This window comes from Azolla caroliniana, unplaced genomic scaffold (genome assembly GCF_043228905.1).
Source record: "Azolla caroliniana isolate FFs.n. ecotype wild unplaced genomic scaffold, voAzoCaro1.0.p SCAF_10, whole genome shotgun sequence".
NCBI lineage: Eukaryota > Viridiplantae > Streptophyta > Polypodiopsida > Salviniales > Salviniaceae > Azolla > Azolla caroliniana.
The window spans coordinates 21,962,415-21,983,936 of record NW_028230445.1 but is presented as its reverse complement, the minus strand read 5'-3'; the positions used below and the strand labels follow the sequence as shown (position 1 = coordinate 21,983,936).

Genomic DNA, 21,522 nt, shown 5'->3' with positions numbered 1-21,522 from the left:
AGAATCTCCCATAGCCATCCAAAAGACTTTTTCAACCAACCTTTTAGCATATGCACCATCATATCCATGTAGCATCTCACATCTTAATAAGGAGCATTTTTCAAATTGTGGCGAGTGCAATAGTAAATTGAATTGCCTACAATGCCCTCTACAAAACCTATCAAACCAATCAATAATATGTACTTACCAAAGGTTGCTTTTATGATTATCATCACATGGGCATAGAGAAAATACCTCTATTGCAAAACCCTAAACTCATTGGAACTCTTCCATATGAGACTGGAAATATTGAGACTAGACCTCATCCAATACATTGATGATGGATTCAATTTAGACCCTTGCCATCAAGCTACAACATTAAAGAGATATTTTCTTGAATTAAATTAGAACAATTTTTACTCTCAGGCATATACATGCCTCTTGAATTACAATAGCTCATGAAAAAATCAATGATTCCCCCCCCCCCCCTTGAGAAGGGACACCAATACAGTTGCATATCACAATTTAAAATAATCAATTATTGGCATACACATCATGGTCAAGGATATGAATGCTCAATGAATATGTCCATTTTTTTGGAAAAATACTTGTCAATATACATGTGCAAATTTAGGAGTTTTCCAATTTCACCAACTCTGTGTCTCACCATGTTTCATCACTATGAAACATGACAAATCTATTCCTAGGCGTTGCAACTCCTGTCATTCAATAAGTGTTCATTCATTACAAATTCCATGCGAAAATAATGATATGCCATCAAATATGTTTACCTTGTTCAATCGTAAAGGAGGTTCGAGTATAGGTTCATCTGTTAGAGTGAAAGTCCCTAGACAAAAATCCCAACAATTGGCCATCAAGGATAGATAAATGAAATGCAACCTGCCTCTTTGAATTGGATCTCTCTATATATAATTGATTAGTCATCATTTGAGCAAATGGTATAGTTGAGAATAAAAATAACGAGTTACGTTTTTATCATTTCCTAGATTTGTGACCAAAAGGAAGAGTGAATGGATTGCGGCTAACAAGAATGTGTCAAATAATATGGAAATACTTTCAATGCAATGCTTTCATTGACCTAGTATTGGATGATGATAAAACACCATATTTTAAAATACTACCCTCACTCTCAATAACAAATATAAAGACAAACTACTGTCATTGTTGATAATATCCAAACTCCCCAACAACCTTTAATTAAAAGTGGGGTGAACATAATGTTGTTCTATATGATGATTAAGTTTATTTAAGGAATATAGATCAAATTATATGAAGGATTGGATTAGACAACCCTATATTTGAAGAAATATGTGTCCTCAAAATATCATTTTTACTTACCCCAATGCATTGCAATTGACTTCTTTGATCCAACTGCTTTATGAATGGCAACCGCATCCTCTATTGAGCAAGAAGCCAGTTAAAAGGTCAAAATTGCTGCAATCCTTTGTGTCAATGTTGTTACGGAAAGATTCTGAAATGTTAAGTTTTTCTTCATTCCTCCAAATGCCCCTATATTTTCGTTATTTCCTCAAATGCCCCCAATCAGATATAATGCTCTTTTGAGGGGCTGAACGAGGGCATTTGGGGAAATAGCAAATCTTTTGGGGGCATCTTCTATACATATTTCAGAGGTTTTCCCAAGCTATTGTATACCCTACAATATATACTAGTAATGTGAAATGGAAACCTGGAGAGCAATGAACAGCACTCATGAAATAACGAGGGTCGTATGCACCAATTGGAATGTAGGCGGCATCAAAAGGGCCATATCGTTTGCCAATTTTCTCAAATGCAGAACAAACTGAAAAAGAATCAGAAACGGCCACACCACCAGGGTGCTCACTCCCCCTAGAAACAGTACAGAAGCCAGTGTCTCCAGCAAAAAACACCTTCTTTGTCTCTCCCTCAAGCACCCATGAACACCATAGAGTCTGGAGTGGAAAGACAGATAAATATATGATATATCAATATCTCTGAAAGGCCATACATAATGGTGTGTATGAGACCTAATAAAATATTATTACAACTACTTATAACTTGTTAAAGTGAGCGAAAAAATCAGATTGTATTTCTACTCTAGCTTCCTACAAATAAACCTCTTGGATATATATATGCTAACATTAGAGAAAGATAAATATATCAATATCTCTGAAATGCCATGATGGTGTATGAAACCTAACAAATATTACAACTACTTGTAAGTCGTTAAAGTGCTCGACAAAATCAGAATGTATTTTTATTCTAGCTTCCTGCAAATAAACCTCTTGGATATATGCAAACATTAGAGCAAAGCAAGGTAGCCATTAGTTCTGACAATATTAAAACAAAAAAGGATACCTTGTTTCTGTCTAAGATTCCACGCCCTGAAAAATGCTGACAAGGAGTGCAAATCACTTTCATTGTTTTGGTACCTTCAGTATCAGTAATGCTCATTTTATGTTCTTGCCACCAATCTAGTTCTACCTGCATAGACGAATGATGTGGAAAACCTCACGAAATAAGTCTTACAGCTCCTTTGAATAAGAAAATGCCTACCAATTGGAAATTTCTTTTGAATGGGAAAATTTCCTTTCAATTGGAAAATTTTGTGAATTTAGTATATTCTAAACTGGATTATTTTCCTTCCTCTGAATAGGAAAACTTTGTGTATCTTATTATTTTTTCTAAGCTGATATATTCTCTTTCAACTTCAGAGCATGATTCTATTAGAGTGATGTCATCGGATTCCCATCTTCTAGAACTGCAACATGTGGCATGGGATAGCTGGCGTTCTAAGTTACTTCACGATGTAAATGCAAAGTTTTGGTTCTTACCACATTATTAATCCCACGACCAGAAAACCTGATCAGAACATAAAATCATTGTCAAATCAAACTGGTTGCAAAAAGATAGTAGCTTCCCTGCAATTTGAAAGAGACAAGTTTCTGAATTTGTGTTACCAGCTTTTCAATCCCAAGGGTACGAGGTACAGCGGATTGTTTCCAAGTTGCGCGATAGTTTTCTCATCCAAGTGATCTGAAATATTACGTAATTCTTGAGTCTATTTGTAAAACACCAAATAAAAAATCAAGGCACTGCCCAGGATATTTATCATAGAATTTCTAGTACAACATAACATGGCCTCAAATCATTGGAAAAACGTTATAATTCAATCTAAGAAGTCATATCTTCTCTATGACCACATTATTGGATGGGGTAAGTAGAATATACCATCATTGAATAGCATTTGTCTGTTAAAGCACTATACAATGGAATTTTCTCCTGATGCATGTCAAAAGCTATTTTTCACAAATGTAGGAGTAACAAGATACAGGTTCAAACACGCATGCTTGATGCCACATATTCCAGAGTTAAAACAGATTGAGTTAGACAGTTATTTCTGCCTTCAATAGTGGAGGGGATTGCTTCACGTTGATTGTCCCCCTGGCCCTTAAATTCCTCAGCAAATGGCAACATTCCACCTAAGGAAGCTATTTTACACAAATGTAGGAGTAATAAAATACAGGTTCAAACACGCGTGCTTGATTCCACACATTCCAGAGTTATAACAAATTGATTTGGAGAGTTATTTGTGCCTTCAATGGTGGAGGGGATCGGTTCGCATTGATTGTCCCCCTGGCCCTTCAATTCCTCAGCAAATGGCAATTTTCGACCAAAGGTGGCTACAAACTACCGTAAGTCAATTACACACCATGTAATCACCAGTTCAATCCATGTCCAAAATCATCACATCCATGTCCACATCTATATAGAGTTTATTTTCATAAAAGAATGGCCAAAGTTCCCAGAACTCTGCTAATTATGTTGGAGAGATCTAAGGGAGCCTAATTATATTTTCTGGTCACCATTATTGGGAAGGATTTGAAGTCATACTTGGGTAGATAACAAGACTTTTGATACTTGGGAAAGTACCAGTATCTTAACAGATTGTGCCTTGACCCACTGTTTACAGAATTGCAATAGCCTTGTATAGCCTTTTTTCAAGTGGCACCATTGTATTGAAGGAGCACAAAAATAAATGAGGAGATTATGTGAATACCATAGTGATTATGTGATATGACCACTATGTCAGGTGCAGGAAGCTTTTCCAAAGGGAATGGTACTGGAACAAATCTATTTAAAAACAAGAAAAGAAATTAGCATATTCTTTTTTTATCATAGAAAATAGTTTGTAGACGTAGAATCAAATCTTTCTGTGTAAGGAATTCAACTTTAAAGTTGATAATCAACACACAAAAATTTAAAAACAAGGTGCACTAGAATCGACTTGCCTCTTTGGTCCAATAAAAGATAATGGTGAGCATCGATCAGACCAAACTACAATGCCAAAGAAAAATTGTTACAATCATTAAATTTTAATTCAGCATGTAAAATAATATTTAACCATTTGTTCTTCATTTTTGTGTTGGGTTCGTATAGATTGCATGTCCACGTATAATCAGAAGAATCTCATGTGATATATTGTTTATGTATCCGTATTCGTGCAGGAAATTAAATATATAAAATATCAGATTATCAGGAATATCCATTTTCTAGGAATCGAGAAAAGTTCCTACATGGACACAAACTGACATTTTTTCTAATCATGTTATAAATCTAAGCAAAGCCTAAAGTATCATTAATCTTGTATGGATCAGTATGTTGTGTATGTTACTATGGCCATGATGTTGAAACAGTTACAACTGCTTTTGCTTGCAAGTTTCTTCCAGATTGTTGGTTAAATATTACCAAGGATAGTCATGATGGCATTATTATCCCAGTCCTATATCCTCAGGTTGATTCAATATTGGGACTTTTTATCATGATATTCTGGAGAAAGATTGTTGCAGCTGGTCACAAATTGTTTTTTGATAGGTTGGGATAGTATCACCAGCTTGGTTGTGTAACCATTTCGTTCCTGTCATGAATTCATAGGCATGGTCAATACAGAGAATTTTGCAATGTATCAAAGCCAGGTTTCAATCCCTCAATGCCTGAGATCTGAAAGGAGATGGCCAAGAAGTTCGTGTGGATGCATGTATATCATAAGAATTTGTCTCTTTTGCATCCTTCTCATCATTGCCATTCTTCTTGCATTCAAGTTCTTGCTTAAAGTACCGGCACTTAGGCTTCTTGTGGCCTTTCCTATCACAATAGTAGCATGTAACACCTTATTTGCCTCTGCTCTTGCTCCTGTTTCTCTGTTCTGCATTAGATTTTGTTAGATGCTTAGAAGGGGTGTAGCTCAGCAGATTGGGGACATGTTATCTTGAATTGTGAGGCTCCACAGATCAATAATGTTTGTCATTGATCAGGTCTGTTTATTAAAAAATCTGATTGTCCACGATTGTTTCTCAGCTGGTCACACAAATGTTTTATTTCAGTTGGTTGAGAATCATTTTTCACCTAGTCAATTCAGTACTACTAAGCTCTATTATTTATATAATTCATTCATTCATTCATGTGCACTGTTTGCTTATTTGTGAGGTCTTGTACAGATCAATCAGAGCATCCACCCTCTACGCAGGCAGCTATAAACTGAACCTATGAGAGATACATTTGAGTTCTCTCCCCTTCCTCCTGCCCTTATCGTTGTCATGATATCCAAACTATGGTCATGGTCTCATAGTTTGAAGGTTTTATGACGACATTGGAATGAAATGTTTTCATGTTGATGTATGGATCATGGTGAGAGGCCACGCTGATCATAATTTGAAAATATTAAGATTTGATAACACTAACAACCTATGAGTAAAGGCATCAATTTTGTTTCAGAAAAAGTTAAGAGTTGCCTTACTACCCTTTGCTCAATATGAAGCAACACGCCATGATTCTTATTATATACTCAGATTGCATCACAAAACACAGCAAGTGTATGTCTTAATCTTTGAAGATAATGCCATTAATGTCTTAGCTAGTTAGCTCATCCATCGTAGCAGAGGGAACGAAAATGTTCATTCCCTGTTATCAGAGAGAATTCAACGATAGAAATGAGGAAAGGAGGGGCAAAATAGAACAGCATAGGGATAGGGATTGAGAAGCTCAAAAAGGGCCAATCCTATGACTATGTAGATCAGCATCAGGCTCGAATTAACCTAAAAAACCCTACGCTCAACACTCACTTGAAGATTTTCTGCCTTTGTTAATCAAGCGTTGAAGGATTCGTTGCATCATTTGGAAAAATTCATAAAGACAACCAAAGTCACTTTGCGAATACTTTTTCCATTACCTTACTCTAATGCTATCCCGGGAAAGTTTGTTTTCCAATGGACTTCTGAAAGGAACTCTAAACAATCACAAATTACGTAAAAAAACCGCCTGTGGCATATCTATATTTCTTTAGAACAGTCAAGATTTATCAAAAGTAGCATAGAAACCATGGACAAACTCCAAAATACCCCAAGTTTTTCTTGATTTCCCCAAATGCCCTGATCAGCCCCCTCTTTGCAATCCCTTTTTGACTCCATTTTATTCAAATCCATTTTTACTCCTTATATGGTTAAATAATCCCCTTTGGCTCCATTTCATGTAATATTTTAGAAATTGTATGGTCGTTTCACCCCTTTTTTTTCTCTCTTCTGAAGGCTGCCGAGGAACATTTGGACAAAAAAAATGAAACTTAGGAGCATTAGGGGAAATAAAGAGTTTCGCCCTAGAAACTATCAGGAGCCTATGTATATCTCCATCTTACAAAACTAATTAATACTCACGCATGAGCCACACGAGCTAAAACTAAGATCACGAATCCCAAAAACGTTACAAAAGATAATCAATAGTACTCACTAGGATCTGTTAGCACATTGAATCGATCAAATTGAATAAAAAATGTAGCATGTCCTACCCATGTGGTCTGCACTGTGCAGTCGGAAAAATAATTAAAACAATATTTTATCACTTCAAGTTCAATCAAATCAAATGTATGAGACACTTAAACAACGCGAAATCAATCACCTGTAGCAGACCCCGAGGAGGCCTCTTAAGAAGATCAATGTTAGTTGCAATTGGAATCCCAAGATGCCTTCTCACTTCATCTGTTACCGCACACCTTTTTCTATCAAATCCCTGCACATAAGAGTAGATTCGTCTTATTTTTTATTAACTCATTCACCTCATGAAACAAGAAAAAGACGAAGTTTTCCACAGAATTACTTTGATCTTGAGATTACATCTTTGAGCGATGGATCAACAACGTTTTTGCACATTGTTTACATAATATGTGTGGAAGGAGAAGTTTCAATGCAGTAACATATTATTGAATGATACACAAAACTAAATCCAAATTACCAGGACTTCGCTAAAATCTTGTGAATTTCCTCCTAGATGGTTCATTATCCAGCAATTCAAGATGGCAATTATTGGACAAGTTTTTGATCATTAATGAAAATGGCGTAGTGATATGAAGAAAAGATAATTCATTCACAGTGATCATGATGTTGAATCTATACGAGGTCAAGAAACATCTTTTTCCTACAGAGGAAATCATTTTGATGCTGGATAATGAATTAACATGTAAACTCTACGTCATTCATGGTGATCGTGATGATGATGATCTCTATAACGGGGGAAATTCATTTTCCGCAGAGAATTTTACCTTGATGGGGGACAATTAAGACATTATGTCATTCAGACATTATGGTGGATATGATGATGATGATGATGCACAAGAAGGAAGGGGGGAAAAAATGTCATTTTTCTGCTGGAGAATTGGTACCTTCATCATAGAAAATACATCCGTGAGAGATGGATTGAAAGAGAAGGAAGGCCACGGGTTCCTGAAACCTCCTTTTTCTTGGTGATGATCACGAGAGCTACTGTCATCCATTCGTCCTTCTTCTTCTTTCTTCTTTCGTCTTTCTTCTTTCTACTTCTGATCTGACACAGAGAATATGATGCAGACGAAAGAAAAGAGGCCTTGCCTTGCCGTGCAAGACGAGAATTGATGGATGGCCTCAATTTTTGAGTAATATCAAAAATGCCCTCGATCTCCCATGGACGACAAAGAATACGTATTATTGGATTTTACCTTCTACCCCTCCTGCCCCCCCCCCCCCCCCCCCCCAAACAGAAAAAAAGTTCTCTCTCAAACCAATCAATCAATCGGTTTTCAAATGAATGTAAGTGGGTTCCAATTGCACTTCCAATCTTATTTTCCGAAGAAAGAGGCCATTCATTGTGGTGGGCTGGGTTTTGAACTCATGCTCTTCTCCAATAACGGACCCAAGTACCTACCCATTGAGCGTCATCGTGAAGATGTTCGATTACGGTAAGAAATCAAGTGAACAAGGGCTAACTAAAGTGCAAATGTTCAATGTGCGTGCACGTAAGGGCAATAATTTGTGCACATGCACAAATAAAATGGAGCAAAAGAAATGGAAAATGAATGGTGCAAATGAGGCACAGAAAATCAATCGTGGGCGTGGGAAAAGTAAGAGAGAGGAGAGATGACTGACAGACAGTGTATTTAAAGATATAGAATCAAATATTATATACTAGAGAGTTAATGGCTTGGTGATTAGAATCAAATTTTTCGTTGGAGAGCTCTCTTCATCTTCATCTTTACTCTTGTGGGGAGAAACTGTTGCTCTTCCTTTGCTCATGAGTCATACCCTTTCATCCCCTCTTCATCATTGTGTTCGTCTTCTTCGTGTTAGTGGTGGTGTTCACGTGCCCGTGTGCTCGTCTTCTTGGTGTTCGTGCTCGATGTTCGGATTTACTCTTGTCTCGAAAGGCATTCACTATTTGTGTTTTGTTGAGCTTGTAGCTAACAAGAAACGAGAAGTTGCTACTTTGTAAACCACTCCCCCCTTTTTCTTACTAACTTCGTTCTTCTAATCAAACCCTATTTTATAAAGGGCACTCTTCTGTTGGAATCGAACACATATTTATTTCTTTAACCAATATCATTCGTGTTTTCTTTCTTTATTCTCGTCCCCTTGTACGTTTGACTCTCTTGTGACGAGGGAGTGTTTGAGGTGTGCCCATGCACCTCTCCTCCTCATAAAGATGTACGAGAATTTGTGTGCATGTGTTTTGTGTCTTCCTTGTACGTTCGACCGCCTTGTGACGAGGGAGCGTTTCGGGCGTGCCCATGCACCTCTCCTCCTCATAAACACTTATAGGCATTCGTGCGCGTGTGTGTGCGCGTGTGTGTGCGTGCGTGCGTTTGTTTGTTTGTTTGTTTGTGTGTGTGTGTTTTGTGTTTTCCTTGTGTGATTGGCCATCTTGTGCCTATGCACCTCTCCTCCTCATAAAGGCGTTCGGACTTTTGTGTTTGCATTCTCGTTCCATTCCTTATGCGCTTGCCTTGTGTGTTTGTCTTTTCTTGTGTACCCGTCCGTTCACTCGTGCGGTGAGCTTGAAAGCCTAACGAGTCATAGTCAACGAAAGCCACCGACCCACAAAAAGGGGCAACAAAGCCCTTGCCCGGCAAGTAGCCTTAATTGATATGGAAAAGACTCGGGTCTTCTCCATCCCTTCTTCTTGCTCCCTAGTCTGAGACCCCCTAGTCCCGCCCAAGTAACACACACGCGAAACTTCGCGACAATGTATTATGTCCACTTTGATTCTTTGTATGTAAAAAGACCATTCGCCGATGTCTTTCGTCACACACACACACACACACACACATATATGTATGTATATGCATTGTGTTCAAGCTTGTCTCCTTTATCGATTCTCACTCACTCACACTCATTATAAATGTGGCATCTCCCAACTCTTTGTCTTGTTTTCGCATCACATTTAAAATGAGTTTGGGGAACTTGGCAATCCTAGTGATCCCATTTTATTCTCAAATGTTGTTGGCTGTCATTAAATGTTATTAAAGGCAGATTTTAATCCTCTTGTTCCTTTTGAAGTGAAAGCTATCCTAAGAACATTATCTTTGTTTTTTTGTATGAGTCTACTTTTATTTTAAAAAGTAACTTGTCTCATGAATGTTTCGTTCTTCTTACGTGAAAATACACATGATAGCAAAAAACACAAGCTGAATATGGAACACTATAAAGGTTACTTCAATGTTCATAGAACTTCTCTCATTTCCTGGATTCTTATTGGTTCAGTTGATATTGCATCTAGGTTTTTACTGCTCCTTTTAGCATGTGGAGTGCTATCATTTTCAGCTTTTGGATTCGGAAAATGAATTTTCTGCCGTTTTGGGCCCATCATTGCCGAATCAATTATCTCCCTGATGATTAGACATTTCTACGTTGCTTTTCCTTTTGCTTCCCAATGTCAATCTAATGATTTCTATTATTTCTTGTCTTTGGAGATGTCCTCTCATCCATTAAATGAATCTTAAAAGTCTTTTTTGGAAAATAAAAATAAAATAAAATCTTACAAGTCATTTTCAAGTAAAAATCTCATTATCTTGCTTCCATTCTCCTTCCATGTCGATGGACTTGTTAAATTGTTTGGCCATATTACCAAGTCCTCTCATTCGTAGCGTATAATTCTTAACATTTATCGGCGTGATCCTTCCCTGTAACAACTATTATCCTTTGTTAAACCATACTCTCTACGTGCTTGCCCATGTTATATTCCTTGGCATGAAGAAACATTATAGATTGATTGCAACATGGGATTTACAATGGCGTGAAAGATTTGCTTTGCATCATTAAAGTTGTGAGTTAACTTCTTTGCATAGTAGGGTATGTCATGGTGTTCTACTTAAAAACGCTTCATAATTTAAATTTGAGATCACACACTTCAACAATTTGTTCCCTAAAGAACGGCTTCCATGACGCCAAATATTTCTTCGATGCATAAAGAAAATGCCACATTTTCAGCATATTGATCACAAGTATTAAGAACAAAGTAAAATATTAAATCGCAATCAATGATATGTTGTTTGTGGTGTATGCAATATTGGAAAATGATCCACAATATTCCTTGGATGAACTTGTTAAACTATATCCTCTACGTGTTTGCCTATGTTATAATCCTTGACATGAAGAAACTTTATAGATTGATTGCAACATGGGATTTACAATGGCGTGAAAGATTTACTTTGCATCATTAAAGTTGTGAGTAAACTTCTTTGCATAGTAGGGTATGTCACGGTGTTCTACTTAAAAACTCTTCATAATTTAAATTTGAGATCACAAACTTCAACAATTTGTTCCCTAAAGAACGGCTTCCAAGACGCCAAATATTTCTTCGATGCATAAAGAAATTGCCACATTTTCAGCATATTGATCATAAGAACAAACCAAAATATTTAATCGCAACCAATGATATGTTGTTTGTGGCGCATTCAATATTGGAAAATGATCCACAATATTCCTTTGATGGACTTGTGAATATGGAAACACATAATTAAGTACACTTGTGTCATGTAATTATCATGTAGAATCTATGAAGGAAATTCATAAATACTTGTAGGGTGCTTAGGCAACTTATTAAAGAAATCCATGACGTTACACACACATAATGAGTAGAAGGTTGATTATGGATAACAATTTTATAAATGAAACATGTTGACTTTTGCATCACAACGTGTTATGACGTTGGCGTTTGAAAATATTGCTACAATGTTAGAGAAAAAACCTTGGACACTTTGATCCAAACAATGAAAAATCACAATAAAAGTCAACTGACCTATTTGTGCATAGAAGTAAAGACAAGTATATTCCTTGGGGTGACAAAATGGCAAGTGTACCCCGATAGATAATTGAAAAAGGAAATTCATAAGGATACTCGTAAAATTGAATGGTTGAATAAGGATGCACGTGATAAATACAATCACTCTAGTTGGAAGACAATTTATCGCATAAAAATCCTATTTGAAATAATAATTTGGCACAAACATGGTTCATCCAACATTTTATAGCAATATATTAATTGCAAACCATCATACGATGCATTGCTCTTATTTGCAAGTAAATAGTGAGAAAATAATGATAAGAAAGCAACTATATTGGAAGGCCAATTAATCAATAGGAAAATAGCTATAGCCATGGGCAAATGCTATAAATAGGAAGGGGAAATATCAATACATGAAAGACTTTTTAATAGCATTGCCCCTAGAAGGAATTGTTTTGGATAATACGATTGTTAAGGGTGAGTTTGTAAAGCCTAGTTTGTAAGGACAAAACTATTTGTGTGCATTACCTGAAACAAACCAATGATGAGTTTTGATATTATGAATATCTCGTCAAACCTCCGGTCATCTCGAGTTGCTGAGGCGCAATGTTTACCGTTGCACGATTCATTTAAACTTAAATTTTTTGACAATATGTGCATGTGAAGTTAAATTTCACAATTTTGTCAATCCACTTGATGGGAGCATCAATCAGCGCACCATTTTAGCCAAAATCGTGATACTACACGATGATCAATATCTACTATCAACTAAGCATGGAGTTATTAGGACTTGCATTTACTTTTTTCAACTCTTTGCCAATAATATGCTTCCATAATATTTCATCCATAAAGTAAGCATGCTCCCATGATTGTTCCATGCGTACCGTGTTGAATTACGCTCATGGCTTGTAACCAATCCATGTATTAAAGTTTCTTACGTAGAATTTAAAGGCATTACCTTGCGTTCACATTATGATTTAGCATCTAATGTCAAACGTTTGAGGCTTTAGCGTATAACTTTTAATCCTGCTCTCATAAGAAGGGATGCTAAAGAACGAAATACACAAAAAATCAATTAGCTATAACAAATGTATCCTCTTAATAAGGAAATATAATATGGTTGTGTTATTATGGTTTCATGCTTGTTAGAAAGTATTGCTTACATTACATACTAAAAACTACCATGAACGAAACGTTGAACCAAAGTAACGTACGATTGAAGGGCGATTAACGTTGATCGTGTCCTACTAGAAAGTACTAGGATCGAATCTTTAATGGAAACTAATCTTCAAGCGATGATTTCAAATTCAATCAAGGATGCCTATGTTTTTTGGATCTATGAAAACAAGTCGAAGTACACACATAGCTAGAACTCAAATCTATTGCATCAGCAACATTCCAGATTATGACAATTTGGTGTTCTTTGATCAAAGCTTTGTGCAGATGTTGACAATCTCCATGGTTTCAGGGGAGTGGAGGGCCATAGAATACCAAGTCAACAAAGGATGCCTATCTTTTTTGGATCTATGAAAACAAGTTGAAGTACACACATAGCTAGAACACATAACTATTGCATCAACCACATAACTATTGGTGTTCTTCGAGCAAAGCTTTGTGTAGAAGTCGACTATCTCCGTGATTTTGGGGGAGCCGAGGGCCACAGAATACCAAGTCTACAAACAGGGAGATGGGTAGTGTGTTTGCACATCCATCGCATTGCCCCCCAAAAGTCAGTGAAATAATTGTTTAGTGTTTGATGCCAAAAGTGAACAAAAGTCTAGTAGCCAAGTTTTCGTTTTTCTTCGAGAACTAAATTATATGAATGTTGAACATCCTCAAACAACGGCAAATAAGTAATAATAATAAGGAAGAAAGGAAGTTAAGGAAGAGTTATTTCTTGCTCCTTCCTAATAAGAGGCTATATGCATATGTATATAAAGGACGTGGACATGCTCGTGATAAAAGAGGATATCACGTGCAAAAGCAGAATGAATGGTCTTTTGTCTCTTTTATTGGTAATGTAGCAGAGAGAATTACTAGGAACTTAAGTAGAAAACAGATAGAGATAGTCCAAGGTAGGGCTGTCAGTGATTTTACAAAAGGAGGGTGTAGTGACAGAGGATTTGAACCCACGACCTCATATTTAGATGTGCTAAGCATAGATTAAAAATATTGTGGGTGTCTCTGTCTTCGCACAAGACACTGACAGAGAGGAGTAAAACCGCGTGGGGACACATGATCTCGGAATACCCAGAGAATTAGTCGTCTTCTTCTTCTTCTTCTTCTGCTTCCTCACTGCATCTCTATATATTCTCAATCTCTCTGTATTCACAATCAATCTCTCCCTCTGTATACATACATACATTCATAGAGTAATTAATATCCACACCTCCTCAATCTGCTCCCTGCTTAATAATTCCTCCCCACCTTAACTCCCTCTAATTTTAATCTTTTCGCGATTCCTTTTCTCATCAAATTACCCTTATCCCCCCCGCACACATAAGAGTTCCAGATCTGATCATAAATCAAATCATCCCCCTCCCCCAGAGAAATAAACTGATACAATTTTCATCCATCCATTCATTCCTTGGCAATAAACAAAAACAGCTGTGTGTGTGTCTCCTGGTATCGTTTGATTTGTGCCACCGGAAGAAATAAAGAATCCCCTGAACTGATAACCATTTTTTGGGGGGGCGAAGGGGAAGGCTTAACCCTTTAGATTGTTTCAATTACTAGAATATGTCAGGGGCATCAGGTGTCCGAGCCTATGGAAAGATCGATCCAGATCATCAAGCACAGATCCAAGCACGGAAGCAATCACGGCGCCGTCTCTTCATAATCATAGGCTGCTCTCTCTTTCTGGTGGCCGCCATTGTAGCCGTCACAGTAGGTGTGGTCATAAGCAAGAAACAGAACTCTACACAGAACGAGGATTCTGCCCCGTCCACCTCTGACTTAACGTCGGGTTCGGCGGCTATTCAAACCGCATGTAATGCTACTCTTTACCCTGATGTCTGCCTTGCTTCTTTGAGTAATAACACAGCCGCTCTCTCTGCTAACCCCCTGGAGCTGGTCATCATATCGGTTCAACTCGCCATTGATGGTGTTCGTGAAGCTTATAACCTCTCTGTCTCCCTCATCCCCAAGGCGAGCACTACGCTCGAGCAAGCTGCGATCGAGGATTGCGTGGAGCTTCTGGACCTTGCCATCGACGAGCTCTCCGAATCGATCAATGGCCTACAATCGCTCAACCTCAAGTCTCTTTCGAAAGCCCTTCAAAATGTGGAGATTGTCATCAGCACCGCATCCAGCCTACAAACCGGTTGCTTGGACGGGCTATCGAACATCACAGGAACCGCCAGCGCTCAACTCACGGAGAGACAAGTGTATGTAAACAAGCTCATCATCAATGCGCTTAGCTTGGTGCAGGCTTTGGCATCTCTCGGATCGAGCCTAACCTCGTGGAAGAAATCGTTGCCCACTGTTCCTTCGAGTCTTCACTTCCGTCGTCGGCGCCTTTTATCTTCGAATGATGACCTCCCCGAGTGGGCGGCCTCCTTGGAGCGAAGGCTTCTTGACAGCACTAGCAATTCAACCAATGCTAGTGCCATAGCAAATATGGTGGTTGGGCCAGGTCAGCAGTATACTAGCCTTGCAGAAGCCCTCAACAATGTCCCTGATTCCAATTCGTACCCGAATGGAGACCGATTCGTGATCTACATCAAAGAAGGCACCTATAACGAAGGCCCCCTCAACATTACCAAGACTCGTGTTAACCTCACTTTGCTAGGAGACGGTTGCGGAAAGACGATTATCACAGGAGATGCGAGTGTTTCGGGTTCCAACAATGTCCTGAATGGGCTTAGTGTCACCACCTACAGATCTGCAACACTCGGTAAGTATTTCCTTTACTCCTTAGACATTTGTTGTCTGATAATAATAAAAAACCATCTCCCTCCCACATTGGATGTTTTACCAGAATAAGCGTCTTCTGAACATATGTAGAGATACCTTAAATGTCAAAAAACAAGTTAATAAGGGCATTGACCTAGATTTTGGAAAATTTACTTATTAAGAGTTATTCTGGATTTGTGGCCCTTTTTTTTTTTGAATGGTCTTTTCTCAAAACCAATTTAAGTCTGTTGTGGAATTTAGAAAAGTGAGTTTTCTGTTTTAGAATGAAACTGATGCGATGCATTGTAGCATTCATTCATCTAAGTGTTATGTCTCTGCATTTTGGTGGCTTAAGGATTATAGTTCCTCATATATGACCGATACATTTTGTTGTAATGGTTAGGTATAGTGGCCAAAGGGTTCATTGCAAAGGACATCACATTCCAGAACACCGCAGGGCCAAATGGGCATCAAGCGGTGGCCCTGCGTTCGAGCGCGGACGAATTCGTGTTTCAAAGCTGTTGCTTCGAAGGATATCAGGACACATTGTATACACAGTCAGGACGCCAATTCTTCCGAGACTGCAAGATTTCCGGGACAGTCGACTTCCTCTTCGGCGACTCATTAGCCATTTTCCAAAACTGCGAGCTACAAGCGAGGGTACCAGCGACGGGCCAACAGAACACATATACCGCACAAGGCAAGAAAGAACCCAACACGGTCACGGGGTTCTCTTTCCAAAGCTGTTCTCTAACCGCAGCCACTGGCCTCAATTCATCGGTTGCGAAATCATACCTTGGGAGGCCGTGGAAGACATATTCTACAAGTGTGTTCTTGAAGTCTAACATTGGGGGTCATGTGGATGGGGCAGGATGGCTTTCGTGGAATCAAAGCCGTCCTTTCGAGGACACTTGTACATATGGTGAGTATGAGAATTCTGGAGCAGGCTCGGACATTTCGCAAAGAGTAAATTGGACGTGTGTGAATTCGGATATGTCGGCTTCTCAAGCTGAGACTTTCTCGGTCGCCTCACTTCTACCCGATACCTCTTTCATTCCTAGCAGTGTAGTGGTCGACACCAGCATTTGAGTGAGCCCATCCATCATGGCCACCAAATAATTTCTCCATGGCCATCGAAATAGGTCTCCCTCTACACATTGCCATCATCGTCATCATCATCATCATCATCATCATCAAAAGTGAAGTTCATCACCAAGATGGATCAGAGCTATCGGGGCAGTATGTTGGGAAGTATTCATCATCCTTCATTCATTATGAGATTTGCACATAATTCATCACCTTTACTGTAAATCTAATGGAGAAACTTTTTTCTTATGATTTTTTTTTTTTTTTTTTTCCCAAAAATTTTCTTATGATTTTGGGCAATGCTCTCATTGCCTATGAATAATGTAATTACCAAATTCTAAATAGAAATGTGAATAATACCCCTTTTTGTTGTTATTCCTTCATTCTCTATTAGACTATGTGTTTGGTAATCACGATGATCGGTAGGAGCATAAGTTCTACATGCCTATAGAGGTGATGATCTTTGGACTTAAAACCCACTTGGATTGGAGTTACACTTTGTCCTATATAGAATGGGTAGATCCATGTAAGCAATTATTTGGGAATAGAAAGTAAAGAAATGGGCCTTAGTGGTAAGTAGAATGTAATGATTTGTAAGGTGCAGTCATATAATTTATTGCTCATATGCCCTCTTGGCCTTGTGGAATGTTGGGTTTTATGACTTCACTTTCGATTACTTGGTCGTTTTTAACATGGGATAGAAAAAACGTGTCTCTCCATCGTACAAGTATTGGAGAATTGAGTTCCTTGGTTGTTTTCTTTGATGTTAGGTTCAATTTGCGTTTTGCTTAATTTAGTGGGACTTGAACAATTTGGAAATATTGTGTAATATCACCTTTTAAAACAATCAATAACATATTCGGTGATTTAAATATGGATCCTTGTGTTTTGGGGAAATGGAATAGACTTAAAATTTTTAGAAACTTGCTAAATTTCAATATACATCAAAATTTCCCCTGAAATTGTCTAGGATGTTATACCATTAAATAGTCCAAGAGAGTTCCTTGTTTTGATATGTGAGGCTCTTATAATCCTCAAAAGTGATCTCATATAGATCCAAAAGTTATTGCATTCTTGGATATTCAAATAGGAGTGTTCATGAGATTCTCTAACTTCCACGTAAAGAAACTTTTACTAGTCTTTACCAGTTTTGTCAATGTTCAAACTGTAAGGCTTGCCAAGTTGGAACCTCAAATACACAAATGAAAGATGATGGGAGCAATGATGTGATACCCTCCCAAACGTTGATCAAAAGGATTTTGAACCATAAATTAGAAAATTTATGGGCTCTTATTCTATATTTTCGATGGCTAGAAGCCAAGTCAACATGAGGAGTCTAAGTGTATTAACACTAGGTTTTGGCCTCCATGACATGGGGGTGCACACATATGAGGATGTTATTTACCATCCACATTGACATTGTTCATGTGTAATTCAAGAGGGCTAAATATATATTAGATACAATGTTTTGCAAGGCACATGCACTCACATGGGTCATGTGTATGGAGACCTAATCTGTCCATGCTTAGCTTTTATTTATTCATGGAACTAATCTCTTTATGCTTTTGTATTTTGGTTTTGATTAGTTTATTACAATTTTTTTAACGTACCATAGAAAAGTATTCATATACCTCACTCAAGCAACTTTCCATGTTTTATTAATTTATTATTATTTATTTATTTTTTCTAAAAAACAAAACTCCTTGCACTAGTTATAAATATTTACAATTGTGAATGTTATACCCAAACCACAAAAGGGACTCGTCGTTCCATCTCATATGGAGGCCCACTGACTCAAGAAAGGGAGAGGATGACCATTTCTTGATGAAGGTTGACTGTTGTCTTTTGGCTATGTCGAATTCGCCGGTGATGCCATCGTATTGGCTCTTTAGCGTGGCTATAGCTTCATTCCATATCTCTTGCAATAATGTCACCTGATGCATGGTTTGATTGGAGAAGACCTGCCTACAATGTTGTTTCCAGATAGTCCATTATGTTATTGGGCTGACCACTTCCATCACGACTTGATCCTTGAGATTGATGTGGGTTGAGTGAACATTGTCGGTGGTAGAAAACAAGACCTCTTGTGCCTTTATCACCAACGTCATCCCCTCCTCCTGATGTTCATATATGTCAATTGGGGTCTGCCTGATAACCAACGTACATTCACCCACTTGATTTTGCCTTGCACCTTGCATAATTGCAATATTTGGCCAACCCCCCTCCATATTTGATGAGTCTCTAGTCAGTCCCATAGAGTGTGTCAGATTGATTCCATTTCATTGGGGCACACTACACAATTTAGAGAGCAAAGGATCTCGTGTTGTCACTTCCGACCGACAATGACCTATGTATTAATAGATATTGAAATGTGGTAATTCGCCTAGCTTGCAACTATTTCCATAATTGCTACCAAAATTGGTCAATAGTTGTAGGGGGGCAATAGTTGTAGGGGGGATTGTATGTGTACCATATCTTTGCAGTAGTTGGTTCTCTGTCGGTTTGAGTATCTAGGATGTGACGGCTCAATTTGGTCGTGAATTGGAAGAAGAGGATGCCTTTGCTTCCTTGTCTTGCATATGGATCATGCAATGCCCATTACAAAAGGTCCCGACTGACCTTACATAGCCATGTGGTTTCATGAACACATATGTGCCATTCTAGTTGTACTTTGACCACGTCGAGATCAACAATCTTGTATATGCGAGCACTCAAATAGCCATGTTCATTGTTGTCGGTTACATGTTGACTTGTAGCTCATGGACTTGGATCCTATCCAGTGTTTCCCTACTTCTTGGAATCAAGGAAGCCTCCTCCTCATTGCCCATCCACTTCTCCATTGTTGTCCTTGGACTAACAACTTCCCCAAGTTGTAGAGCTTTCACAATTTCAAAACTCATATTAGTCCATTCGCCCTTGATTACATACTATGCTCTTTCCTGTAATGGCAATGACATGAACCGCCTCCAACATTCTATGCTCTTTCCAGGGCCTTTTGCAATGCTTCCCCCTTGTAGTCCCTTACTTGATCCAACTAGTTTAAATGTCTTACTAAAATTTTAAGAAACAACTTTTGGGGGTGTAAAGAAATGAGAGGCGTAGGTGACGTGTTGTGGACGTAAACTGTGTGTGTTGTACGTAAGACAAAACAGAGAGTGAGAGAGAGCTTAGAACAAGAAGCTATATTAGTGAAAAGTATGATTACATCGAATAGTAACTAAGTTACAAAAGGTTGGTTTAAATACCAACTAGTCTAGGGCAAATGCCCTTTATGTTATTTACAAAACTAGCCTAGTGTGGCCACTGCTAGTGTGAAAGCACTTCATTAGGGAAGTTGAGTTCGATTCTCAACACGCCCCTTCAAACACAACTTCTGGATGCTGAGAAATTGGTTCGGTTCGGTCTTCAGAAATACTTCGATTCGGTTGAATCGGCGTCGACTTTCAAATTACTTCAATTCGGTTGTTCGATTGGCTTTTGCTTTCGGTTCTGTGTCCGGATGGTCAATTAGTAGCAATGGGCGCGGTTCGGTTTCCTGGCCTTGAAACCAAACCAAACCAAACCAAACCAAACCATTTATTTATATTAAAAACCAAACCAAATTGTTTCAATTTTATGAAGCCATTTAAACCGAATCGTTTATGAAAAATTTAGAACCAAACCAAATTGGTTTATCATAAATCAAAACCAAACCAAATTTATAAACTGATAAACCGATAAACCTTTAAACCTTCAAAACTTTTACACCTTTAAACCTTTAAACCAAACCACATAAACTGAAACTGCTAAACCGCTAAACCATGAAATTCAAAACCGAACCGAACCGAAACCAAACCGGATCATAATATTTGAAACCAAACCAAACAATTTATTTATCTTTAAGCCAATAAACCGTTAAGCCATGGCTTAACAGTTTGGTTCGGTTTGAGCCGAAACCGTGCGCATTGCTATCAATCAGGACAACTTTGACTGCTTGATTACTTCGTGCTCGTTGTTTTGCTCGACTGTCATCATCATACTTCGACTCCTCTGGTCGTCTTCGATCGACCAATCAGCTATCATTCGGCAACGACAGCTTCTATTCGGTAATCCCCCTCAAGCTCGGCAATGCAAATATCGTGAGACCAAGGTCCGATGTAAATTGTCTGAGCTTGTCGACACGTAAGGCTTTTGTGAATATGTCAACAACCTGAAGGTTCGTGCTGATGTGTCGTAGATCGACAACTTCGTGCTAGTTGTTCTGCTCGACTGTCATCATCATACTTCGACTCCTCTGGTCGGCTTTGATCGACCAATCGGCTATCATTCGGCAATGACGGCTTCTATTCAGTACTCCCCCTCAAACTCGACAATGCAGATATCGTGAGACCAAGGTTCGATGTAAATTGTCTGAGCTTGTTGACACCTAAGCCTTTTGTGAAGATGTTGGCAACCTGAAGGTTCGTGTTGATGTGTTATTGATCTACATCTCCAGCCTAGAGACGCTCTCGGATGAAGTGATAGTGCACTTCGATATGCTTCGTGCACGCGTGGAACACCGGGTTCTGAGCTAGATAAATACTGCTCATGTTATTGCAACATAGGCGAATTGGATCCTTGATAGGAATGCCCAGATCCTTCCATATGCATTTCAGCCAGACAACCTCGCATGTGGCGACGGCCGAGCCCTTGTATTCGGCTTTCGTGCTCCACAGTGCAACTATCGACTGCTTTTTACTACTCCAGGAGATCGCTCCGCTGCCAAGGGAGAAGACGAAGGCTGACGTTGATCGTCTATCGGCCTTATAGCCGGTCCAGTCTGCATCTGTGTACCCTTCAATAGCAATGGGCATGGTTTGGTTTTAAGGCAAAGAAACCGAACATTATCGAAACCGAACTGTTTATATAAAACAAAAACCAAACTAAACTATTTAGGGAAAAGTTGAAACCAAACCGAACCATTTAATAAATTTTTTAAACCAAACCAAACCATTTAATAAT

The 21,522-nt window shown here is 38.5% G+C and overlaps 2 protein-coding genes across 2 annotated transcripts; one reads left to right on the top strand and one right to left on the bottom strand.

The window, feature by feature from the left end:
• Positions 1–468: 468 nt before the first annotated feature.
• On the bottom strand, positions 469–7,873 carry LOC147859620 (uncharacterized). Its single transcript, XM_087325812.1, has 12 exons — positions 7,691–7,873; positions 6,931–7,041; positions 6,763–6,829; positions 4,272–4,317; positions 4,040–4,113; positions 2,940–3,015; positions 2,814–2,841; positions 2,338–2,463; positions 1,688–1,931; positions 1,339–1,398; positions 771–826; positions 469–698 (listed from the first exon to the last, which is right to left on the bottom strand). The coding sequence occupies exons 1-12, from the start codon at positions 7,799–7,801 to the stop codon at positions 627–629; spliced, it is 1,071 nt and encodes a 356-aa protein (XP_087181938.1). The 5' UTR covers positions 7,802–7,873; the 3' UTR covers positions 469–626.
• Positions 7,874–14,280: 6,407 nt separating this feature from the next.
• LOC147859619 (pectinesterase/pectinesterase inhibitor-like) lies at positions 14,281–16,917 on the top strand. Its single transcript, XM_087325841.1, has 2 exons — positions 14,281–15,457; positions 15,860–16,917. The coding sequence occupies exons 1-2, from the start codon at positions 14,302–14,304 to the stop codon at positions 16,543–16,545; spliced, it is 1,842 nt and encodes a 613-aa protein (XP_087181967.1). The 5' UTR covers positions 14,281–14,301; the 3' UTR covers positions 16,546–16,917.
• Positions 16,918–21,522: the final 4,605 nt, after the last annotated feature.

Bases quoted from the DNA above. Each gene is read 5' to 3' on its own strand.
- LOC147859620 (XM_087325812.1), bottom strand. From the start codon at position 7,801: ATGGATGACAGTAGCTCTCGTGATCATCACCAAGAAAAAGGAGGTTTC. The intron at 4,318-6,762 runs GTGAGTACTATT...TTGGCATTGTAG, and splicing joins CAATGTGCTAACAGATCCTA to TTTGGTCTGATCGATGCTCA. The intron at 699-770 runs GTAAACATATTT...ATTGAATGACAG, and splicing joins CTCCTTTACGATTGAACAAG to GAGTTGCAACGCCTAGGAAT.
- LOC147859619 (XM_087325841.1), top strand. From the start codon at position 14,302: ATGTCAGGGGCATCAGGTGTCCGAGCCTATGGAAAGATCGATCCAGAT. The intron at 15,458-15,859 runs GTAAGTATTTCC...TGTAATGGTTAG, and splicing joins CTACAGATCTGCAACACTCG to GTATAGTGGCCAAAGGGTTC.